General features: G+C 62.3%; 1 protein-coding gene across 1 annotated transcript; it reads right to left on the bottom strand.

Annotated features, from left to right (window-relative positions):
* Positions 1 to 1,946: 1,946 nt before the first annotated feature.
* E2F2 (E2F transcription factor 2) lies at positions 1,947 to 8,644 on the bottom strand. The gene is made up of 6 exons (XM_061373703.1): positions 8,303 to 8,644; positions 4,064 to 4,151; positions 3,677 to 3,896; positions 3,430 to 3,588; positions 3,148 to 3,262; positions 1,947 to 2,442 (listed from the first exon to the last, which is right to left on the bottom strand). Exons 1-6 carry the CDS (start codon positions 8,591 to 8,593, stop codon positions 1,957 to 1,959), a joined length of 1,359 nt encoding a protein of 452 aa, XP_061229687.1. The 5' UTR covers positions 8,594 to 8,644; the 3' UTR covers positions 1,947 to 1,956.
* Positions 8,645 to 11,363: the final 2,719 nt, after the last annotated feature.

The raw sequence follows: 11,363 nt of genomic DNA, 5'->3' as shown, positions 1-11,363 counted from the left end.
TCCAACCCAAACCATTCCCTGAGTCTATGGGTTCAACAAGGACAAGTGTCAGGTCTTGCACCTGGGAAGACACAAGCCAAGAGCACAGCACAGGCTGACACCAGCTCTTGCAAAGGGACCTCGGGGTCCTGGTGGGCACAAGCTGAATAGGATCTGTGGCAAAGCAAGCCAACAGGATGCTGAGGACTTCACCAAGGCCATCACCAGCAGAGGCAAAGATATCTCTGTCCCATAGAGCCAGCACTGGTCAGGCCACACCTGCGGTACTGGGGTCAGGTTTGGTCCCATGGGTAAGACGCCCCAAAAAGACAAGGCACCCCCAGAGCCTCCCTTGGGGGACACGGGGCTGGGGACAGCCCCTTTGCTGGGGTGGCCCTGCCACCTCCTGGCCAGCCTGGGGACTGCGAGGGGCGGCGGGGGCGACATGGCCCTGGGCCACCCCCGCTGCGCCGGGACACGGAGATGCGGACCGTGGGTACAGCGCTCTGTGCCCATCACCCAGCTTACCTGGCTCGGGGCTCTCCTGCGCCTCTTCCCCTCCTCTTCTTCTTCTCCCTCCTCCTCTTCTTCCTCCTCCTTGTCTTCCTCTGCCACACCAGAAGAGCCCCAAGTACCACTGGCTGTCATCAGATGTCACTGGGTACTATCAAGCATCACTGGATAGCCTGATCATCACTGGGTACCACTGGCCATCACCAGGTACCTCGGACATCACCGGGTGCCCTGACCATCACTGCATCCCCCACTCAGTGCTGGGTACCACCAGCATCACCCGGTCACAGTGTGACTGGGCAGGAGCTGGCGACCCAGGCCAGCCCCATGGGGAAGGAACCCTCCATGGGCACAGCCACACCGAGATTGGGTTGCAACGCAGCCACCCAGCCAGCCCTCAAACCCGGTGTACAAGCCCATCCCATCCCATCCCATCCCATCCCATCCCATCCCATCCCAAACCCTGGGGCGTTTCCCACGCTCCTGGTTCAAGGGGCTCAAGCTCGGGCAGAGGCTCATCCCAACCGGATTTGGGCTGGAAATCACCGACCCACAGCAGGTCAGACCCGTTTCCCTCACTCCAGCCACAGCTTCCCCTCAACCTCATCTCCACCAGCTCCTCCAGAGCAGCCTGGCCAGTTAAAAAGCCCCCAAAATAGGCTTTTTTTTTCACCAAAACCAGGAGTAAAACCAGCAGAACACCTCCCTCCTCCAGCATTTTGCTGCTTAAAACAGCCCCTTCTAACTCCAAAGGTCTCTTTTATTTAATTTCACCCCCTCCCGGGCAGAAAACATCAAATGCCACAAATTTTCCCATGCCAGAAACACGCTCACCCCCAGCACCCGAGAGCCAACCCACAGCAGAACCAACCCAAAGGGAGGAAAACTTCAGTACACTCACTTGCAAACCAACCCCACCAGCACCGCGCCAAGGGGGGGGGGGCATATAAATACAGTGCAATAAGTACATCTATCTTACAACAGCGCAACTCCAAGTCACATCCAGCTCCATGTCCAGGGGCTCATCCCACACTGCTTCCCAAGCCCCTCTCCATGGGGTTTAGTAGGGATCTTCCAGCCATGGAGTGGGAAATAGCTCAGGATGAGCCATGATGATTCCAAAGACCCAGTCTAAGTGGGGAGTGGTCCCAAACCATGAAACCCCCCCTCCCAATGCAGCCCATTCTGGACAGGGGTTTCTCTACCACCCTAACCCACCCCATGCACCCACAGTGGTGGGAGCTTACAGTGGGGAGCACCAACACCAGCACCCCATGGGACCTGGCTGCATCCTTCCCCCATCCCTGGAGGTGACAACCACAGCCCTGAGGTGAGCACCAACACAGGGCAAACCCACCCAGGGTGGCCACCGTGAGCTCCCCATCACCCCAGCCCCACGCAGAGACCCCGCGCTCAGCGCACGAGTGGGCAGAGCGGGAGCAGGGCAGGGGATGCCCCCGGTGCTCAGTGCTGCAGCAGCTCCCCCAGGTCGTACGCCTCGAAGAGGTCGCTGACGCCCTCACCCTCCAGCCCCCAGAGGTAATCGTCCTGCCCCAGGGGGGGCGAGAAGGTGCCAAAGGGCCCCGAGTCCAGGCTGGAGGAGGCGCAGGGCAGCTGGTCCTCGGTCTGCTGCAGGAGGTGATGGGGGGAGCCCAGGAGCCCAGCTTCCACCTCCAGCAGCGAGCCGGGCCCCCCCGGCACACAGAGAGGGAGAGATGGGGGTGAGGAGGGGGTTCCTGGCCCCCCCCAGCTCTGAGGGATGGAGCTGGGGGGCGGTGGGGCTGGCCCAGGGCTGTTTGGCAGGGAAAGGGGGCTGCTGTGGTGCCATGGGGAGGCAGCAGTGGAGGGGATGCTGTGGTCCTTGGTGGGGCTGTCCTCAGGGATCTCCTCTGGGCAGAGGTACACCTCAATGGGGCTGGTGGTGCTCTTCAGGTGGAGCTGGAAGTTATCCTGGAGGGGCAGAGCAAGGCTCAGCAGGGCACCCATATCCCACCCCACTGCCCCGACCTATGCAGGGGGTGCAGGCAGAGTGCTGCAACCCCTGAATGACCAGCCCAGGGTCAAACAGCCCCATGGAGACACCCCAAAACCACCCAGTGCCATGCTGGGCTGCACCCTTGGGTTGCCCCAAATACATGGAAGTCCAGAGGAGACCACGAGGGTGCTTAGGGGCTGGAGCAGCTCCCATAGGAGCCAGGCTGAGAACATTGGGGCTGTTCAGCCTGGAGAAGAGAAGCTGCGTGGAGACCCCAGAGCAGCTTCCAGTGTCTGAAGGGGGCTATAAGGATGCAGGAGAGGGGCTCTGCATCAGGGACTGTAGTGATAGGACAAGGGGTGATGGGTTCAGGCTGAAACAGGGGCAGTTCAGGTTGGAGATAAGGAAGTTCCTTACTGGGAGGGTGCTGAGTCATTGGAATGGGTTGCCCAAGGAAGCTGTAAATGCCCCATCCCTGGCAGTGCTCAAGGCCAGGTTGGATGGAGCTTGGAGCAAGCTGCTCTGGCAGAAGGTGTCCCTCCCCATGGCACTGGGTGAGCTTTAAGACCCCTTCCAACCCAACCCACTCCATGGTTCTATGGTTCTATGGTGCAGATGCACCCAGAGCCTGGCCCTGACCCTGCTGCAATGGGGGGAGCAGCTCCCAGCCCCACACACACCTCACTGAAGTCCGGCACCTCCAGTTGTGTCTCCGGAGGAGCCTTCACGGCGATCACCGTCTGCTCCTGGAAGCTGCTGATGGCACGGAGGTCCTGGTAGGTGACATAGGCCAGCGTGCACAGGGACGGGCTATAGGAAAAGGACCGGCTGCAAGCGGGATGGCTCAGCCCCTATCCCAGCAGCATCCTCCCAACACCCCCCACCAGCCCAGGGAAAGCCACCCGGAGGACAGGGATCTCCTCCTGCCCTCCCTGCCCCGTGTCCCTATCCAGCAAGGATATCTCTGGTTGGCTTCGTTGTCAGTCAGCTGCCGGAGCTGCAGGTCGCAGTCCTGCAGGACCTGGTCCAGGCTCCTCTCCATCCTGGCCAGCTCGGCCAGCTCCCCCCGCAGCGCCTGCTGCTTCAGCATCACCGCCGTGTCCTCAAAGATCCCCGTGCCCCTGCAGGCAGAGACAGCACGGAGTGACTGCGCATCCCAAACCCCCTCCCCTGCGCCCGTTACCCCATCGCACCCACGGCGTCACCTACATCCACTGGATGTGGTTCTTGGACTTCTTGCGGATGAGCTGGATGCCCTCCAGCACGTTGGTGATGTCGTAGATGCGGCGCTTCTGCACCCCCAGCACCTCGGCCGCTCGGTTGAGGTCCACGACGCCGTCGGGAGACTCGTGCAGGAGGCGGATGAACTTCTTGGTGAGCAGCCCCAGGGAGGTGTCGTAGCGCGTTCTCTCCCCGGGAGACTTGGGGGCTGCAGGGAATGGAGGGGAAAACCCCACTGGGGACAGGGAACGCTGCGGACCCCGAACCTGGGAGGGAAATAACCCAGCCATAGCCCCCCCAGGGAGAGCACCAAGGGGATGTGGCAGCAGCTCTGACAGGCTCCCCCCCTGCTCCATCTCCCCCAGCATCACTTACTCCTGGGGCTGGGGACCTGTGCCAAGGTCCTGCCCTTCCCTTTGGGCGTGCGGAATCCGGGGCCCTCCAGGTCCAGCTTCCTCTTGGCCTGGAGCAGGAGAGAAAAGCTCACACTGGGATGGAGCCAGGCACCCCCCGGGGCCATGGGTGAGCCCTGGGTGCCGCAGCCTGTGCTGAAAGCATTGAGCTGGATGGGACCTCCGGAGGTGGTGGAGCCCAATGGAGGTTCCTTGCAAGGGGCTCATCCGGCTGCAAAGCCCATTGTGGGAAGGGTTCCCACAGCACCCAGCAGGGAGGGAGGAGATGGGGGGGTCCCGGCTCCCCCCATGGCAGCCACGGGGGATTTCCCCTTGCTCCCAGTTCCTGGCACAGCTCCTTAGGGACGAGCCCTGGGAACGTGGCAGCTCCAAGGCTGGATCCTTGCCCTCCCACCCTGGCAGATGGGGCGCGGGGTTTCATCACCCCCCCTCCTTGTTCCCTTATTCCTGGCCGTGGTTGGAGGCAGCTGAGGGCACCCAGCTGCTATGGGGTGCCCCACACATGTGCACTCAGCTGGAGGGGAAGTGGGGCACGGCAAGGGGGGGTTGAAATGGGGGGGCATCTCACACACACCCTGTCCCGTTGCCAGGGCTAAGCAGCAACTGGAAATCACCCCCAAGGCACCCCCAAAGCATCACCTGGGGCAAAGAGACCCAGGGAATCACATGGAAATCCCCCCCCCACACCAGACCCCTAAATACAAGCAGGGGGGTTTGGGGCACACACACAGCAACACAAAGCAGCCCCCCCCCAGTACCTGCTCCCAGGCCGGGCTGTCCCACAGGGTCCCCCCCAGCACATCCCGCATGGTCCCGGTGCTGGCTCCGACTGCGGCTCCCTGGGGAGCGCACCCCAATGCGTGGGGAAGGGTTGGGCACCTCGGGGGGGGCAGAGGCGCCGGGGGCTGTTTTCCGCCCCCTCCAGGGAGCCAGGTTGGGCTCAAGCTCCTGTGGGAATCTGCTCCCTCCCTCTCCCGGAGCCGGTTTTCCCCAGGGAATTCGCCGCCATCGCCAGCCCCGTGCCGTGCCCGCCCCCCCCCGGCCCCGGGCTGCCGGCACCCCAATGGTTAACACTGAGTGCATGGGAACCACCTGCCCCCGACCGGAGCCCCTGCATCTGCCAGAGCGATTTGGGATGGGGGGAGCAGCATCCTGCATCCCCCCCCTTCTCCTGGCACCCGAACCCTGCCTTCGCCACGCACCCACGTTCCAGTGGGGAAACTGAGGCACGGAAGCAACCACAGCAAATCCTGGTGTCCCCCGGACCAGAGCCACCAAAGGTGATTTCCCACCCCTACTGCACAGGAAGGGGGGGGGGAAGAGGACCCCAAATGCATTGGGGCTGGGGGGAGCCTGGGGGGCTCAGTGTGGGGGGGATGCGCAGCAAAGGACAATGGACAAGGGGGTCTCTCCTGTGTCCCAGCTGCCGGAACCGGGCAGGATTAGGCACACGACAGCTGAGTGGGGCACAGCGAGGGGCTCCCAGCACCCTGCCAGGGCTCAGGATGATCCAGAGCAGATGGGGGGGAAGGACCAAGACCCCCCCCACTCCAGAGCATGGGGGGGACCCCACTCCTTGTGCTGCTTCCCAGGATGGGGGGATCCCCCAGTACGATGCTGGGGTGAGAAAAGGGGCTCAGACCCGGGGAGGGGGGAATGAAGGCAATGGGGATGCAGGGGGTGAAGCCGGGCCCCCCGCCAGCTCTGCCTGCCAACACCCCCAGTGCCGGGGGCTGTACCCAGCCCCAGAGCAGCCCTGTCCCTCCTGGAGGCTCCTGCTGCCAACAGCACCCGCTGCCTTCTCCAGGCTTGCCCAGGCCCGGCCTTTGTGCCAGCCCCCCCCCAGTGCCACCCCCTGTGCTTGAGGGGGGGTGGGAAAACAGAGAAGCACCCAGGGATGGGCACCCTGGGGTGACGGCACCGTGCCAGCGATGCTGCTCATGACAAGGGGCCCCTGAATCAGATCCCCCCAGTGCAGCCTTTGGGATGGATGAGAGCCAGCAGGGACAGGAGGATGCAGAACCCCCAGATTTGAGGGGTTTCAGCCCCATGGTGGGCAGGGGAGGGAGGATGAGCTCTGGTGCAGAGCCAGGGAGAAGGCAGTACCCTCACCCCGGGTACCACTCTCCACTCCAAGATGCATCCGGTACCTCCATCCCCATCCCAGCACGGATGGTTGGAGACATTCCCTGGCTGTCAAAGCCCCTCTGAGGGCAACACAACAGCCACCACCTTCACTCCCATCCCAACCCTGCACCCCCAGGCCCCCCCACTCCTGCCCAGGCAGGAACACCCTTGATGGGATCAAGGAGGGGATGGGATCACCATGGGTCACCCCAGCAGAGCCGCAGCCCAGCACCCACAGGGTGCTCTTTGCTCAGCGCTGCCAGCTCACACCGAAACCACAGCGGACTCTGAACATCTTTATTCCAGCATGGAGGATGCAGGGACATCGCTGGGTCCTTCGCAGCGTTGAGCCATCCAAGACCCCACAGCCACTATAGGGACCCCATATGGCCATGGGAAATAGTGAGGATGGGGTTGGCACATGCTAAAATCTCTGCAGGACACTCATTGTTCATGGGGGTGAACACATTGACCCACGCTAGGACCCTCAAATCAGAGGGGAAATATACATGAGGTGAGGAACAAGCCAGCCCTGTTCCCCATGGCCAGACACAGGGTGATGGGCTCCCTCCAGCCGGCCCAGCTCTGTTATCCAGCACAAATCCAGCAGGGAGATGGGAGTGGCAGCAATTACCCTGCTTGGGAATGAGGAGGAAACGCTTATTATAATGCTTGCCTCGGATCTGCACACAAAGGTTGTATCATAAATGGGGTGTGGGGCTGGGAATGGGGTAACAGCATCAGGAAATGGGATGCGGACACCATTTGTAAGGCAGTGAGGGGGATGCCCCCCAGGTGTCACATGAGCCCCACAGATCCCCTTTCAGGGCACAGTTGTGGGCAGAACACCCTGAGCATCTCCTGGCTTGGTGATGGTGATGTGAAAGAGGCCCTTAGCCCAAAACCAGCTCCACAGGGATGCATGGAAACGGGACCCTGAGGTTTTAGGGTGCTTTTAGGGGAAGGGGCAGGTGCCTCCTTAACCAACAGCGCAGGATGCAGCATCCCACATGGTTCAGATGTGAGATGCTGGACAAAGAGGACACATGGACAAAGAGGCTGCAGAGGAGACAGGTGGCCCCAGAGCCCCCCGGGACAGGACTTAGAGCAGCCCAACCAGCCCCAGCCATGGCACAAAGGGGGGAGCAAAACCATCCCCATCCCCATCCCCAGCCACAGCCATGGCCCAGGGAAAAGGGGGAATCAATCCATCAATGAAGCCTTAACCCCCCCCTCAGCCGGAGGGAGCGGGGTCCGGGATCCCCCCCAGGACCTGGGAGAACAGAGGCTCACAGTGAGGGCTGGATGCGCGCCCAGGATGGATGCGGTGGGTGGGAATTAAATGCCAGCTGCCAGCGGGGACCCTTCAGGAGGAGGGATGGGATGGGATGGGGTGGGAGGGGATGGGATGGGCAGAGCCATCCATGCACCCCAATACCGGACACTGCCCAGTGCCCCATTTGTGCCTCAGTTTCCCTGTTTGGAGGCAGTGGGCTGGGTGACAGGGACACAGGCAGGCCCCTTGCCCATGCCAACCCACATTGCTCCCTGCTTCAAAGCCCCATGGAGGATGAGGATTGCTTCAAACCCCTTCTCCCCCCCCCCCAAAAACAACAAAGGCATTGCAAGCCCTGCTGTAACCGCAGCAGGAACCGAGCTTGGGCGGTGGCGCTGAACCACCCCTTGTCCCCACCATGTCTCTGGGTCCCAGCCCCAAACCCCGTGTCGCACCCTGGGGGTCACAGCCCCATAGAACAGGAACGGTGCCTCCCCCCTAAGGTGGGAAGAGGTTCGCCAAGCCAGAAAGAGGAGGCAAAAAGGCCTCCAAAGGGTGAAAAGCGGAAGCCGGGAGCCCACGGAGGCAAAGGGAAGTGGAGAAGCCTACGAGCCATTTCACTGCCCCTTCTGATTTCAACCCTCCCATCCCCAAAGCGGCACCTCCAAGGGGCGCAGACCCCAATGGAGGCTCCAGGATGAGGAAGGGGATGGTGCTGTGCGCGCTGCCGTCACCCACCCCTGCACGGAGCCCCCCCTAAGCCGTGCCCGAGGAGGGGATGGGGCGCAGGCTCCTTACCTGCAGCCGTCCCGCTGAAGCCGAGCGCAGGGTCCTGAGCTGGGGGCTCTGGGGGGTGCCATAAAGAGCCCGCCCCCGAGGAGCGGGGCCGCTGACATGGGTGTAGAGCTGCGGGAAGCAGGCGGCGGGTAACGGCGGGGTGCGCAGGCTGGGCCCCCCCCGCCCGGAGGAGCCCATCACGGACACGACCTCCTCCGGGTGCTGCCGGTGCTGGTGATGCGGAGGGGGGGGCAGGAGGATGGGGCCCCCCCTCCCCGCAGCGGGGGGCACTGCCCTGGGGAGCCGCAGCATTCAAAGTCCTCCCGAGGAGCCTCCGCCCGGGGGAGGGACGGGGCAGGAGCGGCCCCCCCGACGGGGGGGGGCTTTGGAGGGGGGGGGGGTCACCACCTCATTATGGGGAGGGAAGAGCCCCGCAGGGAAGCGCCCAAAACGGGGCGGAAAGAGCGGGTTTAGCCCCAAAACCTCCCCTTGCGCTGGGCCCCGCCTCGGGCGCTGCCCCCCCCCCGGCCCCGATCGCTCCGGTTTAGGGGCGGTTTTTGTATTCTTTTTTCTATTTTTTCCGGTTTTTCGGGTTGGGTTTTTTTTTAAGCGCCAAACGGCGTCCCGCGAAATTCGGATTTCCCGCGGAAAACGCCGCGCGCTGATTGGCTGGCGGCGGTGACGCCACGCCTCCTTCCCCCCCCTTCCTCGCGGCGCCGGGAGGGGCCTTAAAGGGGCCGCGCTTCGGGGTAGGGGGACTGTATGCAAATTAGGGGGCGTGGTCTACTGGGGACCACCTGCTCCTATTGGGGGGGCGCCTGGAATGGGGGTCACTGGGATTGGGATGGGGACTGGGATTCATTTATTATTAATTACCTATTAAAGCCCGTGCCCCAAGCTGGGGGTTCCCACACACACATTCCCATCTCCCCCCCCCCATTCCCAAAGAGGCGGGGGGGGGTGCATCTGTCTGGGAGGGGAAGGATTTCGGGGTGCTCCAGGGGGAAGCTGACAGCAGTCCCCCTGTTTGGGGGTGCAGGGACCTCAGAGGGGTGCCCCAAACCCACCAGCCCAGCCCCAGCCACCGTGTCCTTGGAGTGCCTCAGGTCTTAGTGGCAAAGGGGAGGGAGGAAAAGGGGGCGAAGGGCCCCCAGTTGAGCCCACAGAGTGTTTTGGGGTGCAGCAGTGGCAGAAAGACCCAAGGCAATGGTGAATCCCTGGGAGAGGGCAAGTCCAAGACTTACTGGGACCAGCGACAGGCCACCAGAGCCCCTAATGGATGAGCCACCATTGATTCCTGCTGTGGAGTCCCTCATTCCCCCCCATCTGTTCTTTCCCCTTCAATGTTCTCCTCTCCGGACAAGGCAGCTTCATGTCCAGGGCTGGGACTGGGGATGCGCGGGTGCAGAGATGGACTTGGGTGCGAACACAGACGGACACCGTGGCCTCTGCTGTGGATGAGGATGGGCACCAGACCCCCACAGTCCCCCTCAGCTTGGGGGAGGACACCAGGAGCCTCTGAGCCAGGCCTCCCACCGCGCAAGGGCTCTGAGGCAGAACAGAGAGCCTGGCAGCAGTGAATCCAGCGCGGCTGGGCTCCACATCCCTGTGCCAGGAGCACATGGGCTTGGCAACTCAGCGCACCCAGACCTTCAGCCTTGCCCCTACAGGGAGAAGGCAAATGCTGCCTCCGTTGCAGCGCACAAAGACAACGCCGTAGCCAGCAGCGTGGGTAAATCAGTGCCAGTGCTTTGCGTTGGAAGGGACCTTAAAGCTCATCCAGCTCCACGGGCAGGGACCCCTTCCACTGGAGCAGCTTGCTCCAAGCCCCTGTGTCCAACCTGGCCTTGAACACTGCCAGGGATGGGGCAGCCACAGCTTCTCTGGGCACCCTGTGCCAGCGCCTCAGCACCCTCAAAGGGAAGAGCTTCTGCCTAAGAGCTCAGCTCAGTCTCCTATCTCTCTCTCTCAAAGCATTAACAGCCATGTGGGCTGCGTCTCCTCATCCACTGCTTGCATGTAAGGACCAATCCTTGCCATCAAACAAGCCAAGCCCAGAGTCCAGCACTGCTGCAGATGGAAATCCTGACCTTTAAAGTGCAGATCTCTGCTATGACCAGCTTCAAACTGCTGGAAAACCTTCACGTCTGGTCTCCTCCACCCATTGATGGGTTTTGGCACCAGGATCTTCATGGAGACAGAGGTGGGGATGCTGGCACCTTCCCCAGAGTGCGAAGGAGGCTCAGCATCCCCCGATTCTCAGCACTGGGGCTACAGAGCATGAGCAGGGCCTGGCCAAGCTCTGCAGCATCAGTGCTGGGTGCTCAAAAAGCTCCTCCAGCATCCCCAGGTGGGATGGACCAGCGTGGTGGGAAAGGACAATCCCCTATAAGACACGTGGAGAGGGGCTTTGGGCAAGGGCCTGTGGGGACAGGACAAGGGGAATGGCTTAAACCTGCCCGAGGGGAGACTGAGATGGGATTTTAGGAGGTGCTGGAATCAGCCCTGTGGCATCGGGGAGGTTCGGGCTGAGCCGGGCTCTTCCTCCTCTGCCCTGCAGGCGGCAGCAGCGAGCCGCGGCTGCGGGTCCCGCTCACCTCCGCGCCCCCGGGCCCGGCCCGGCCCGGTGCAGGGCATTCGATGGGATGCAGGGGCAGTGGGATGCAGGGATGCGGGGATGGAGAGGCACGGGGAAGGACAGGGAGATGGAGGAGGGAAAACGGGACAGAGGAATGGAGGGACACAAGGACGGAGGAACGGAGTGTGGATGCGTGTTCGTGTTGGCTGGATTGGTGTGTGCATGTGCGTGCATGTGTACACATGTGTGTGCATGCACGTGGATGTGTGCCCCTGTTGGCTGGACCTGGGTGTGCATGTGTGTGCAAGCATGTGTATGTGTGTGTGCGTGTGTACACGTGTGTGTGCATGCACGTGTATGTGTGTCCCTGCTGGCTGGGTCAAAGTGTGCACATGTGTGTAAGCATGTGTATGTCTGTGTGCATAAACATGTGTGTGCATGCACGTCCATGTTGGCTGGGCTGGGGTGTGCATGTGTGTGCATGCAGGCGTGTGTGGATGCATG

This window comes from Neopsephotus bourkii, unplaced genomic scaffold (genome assembly GCF_033783945.1).
Source record: "Neopsephotus bourkii isolate Nb327-2 ecotype Australia unplaced genomic scaffold, CSIRO-AGI_Nbou_v1 NB_1632, whole genome shotgun sequence".
Taxonomy (NCBI): Eukaryota; Metazoa; Chordata; class Aves; order Psittaciformes; family Psittacidae; genus Neopsephotus; species Neopsephotus bourkii.
This window is presented reverse-complemented; position numbering and strand designations above follow the sequence as displayed.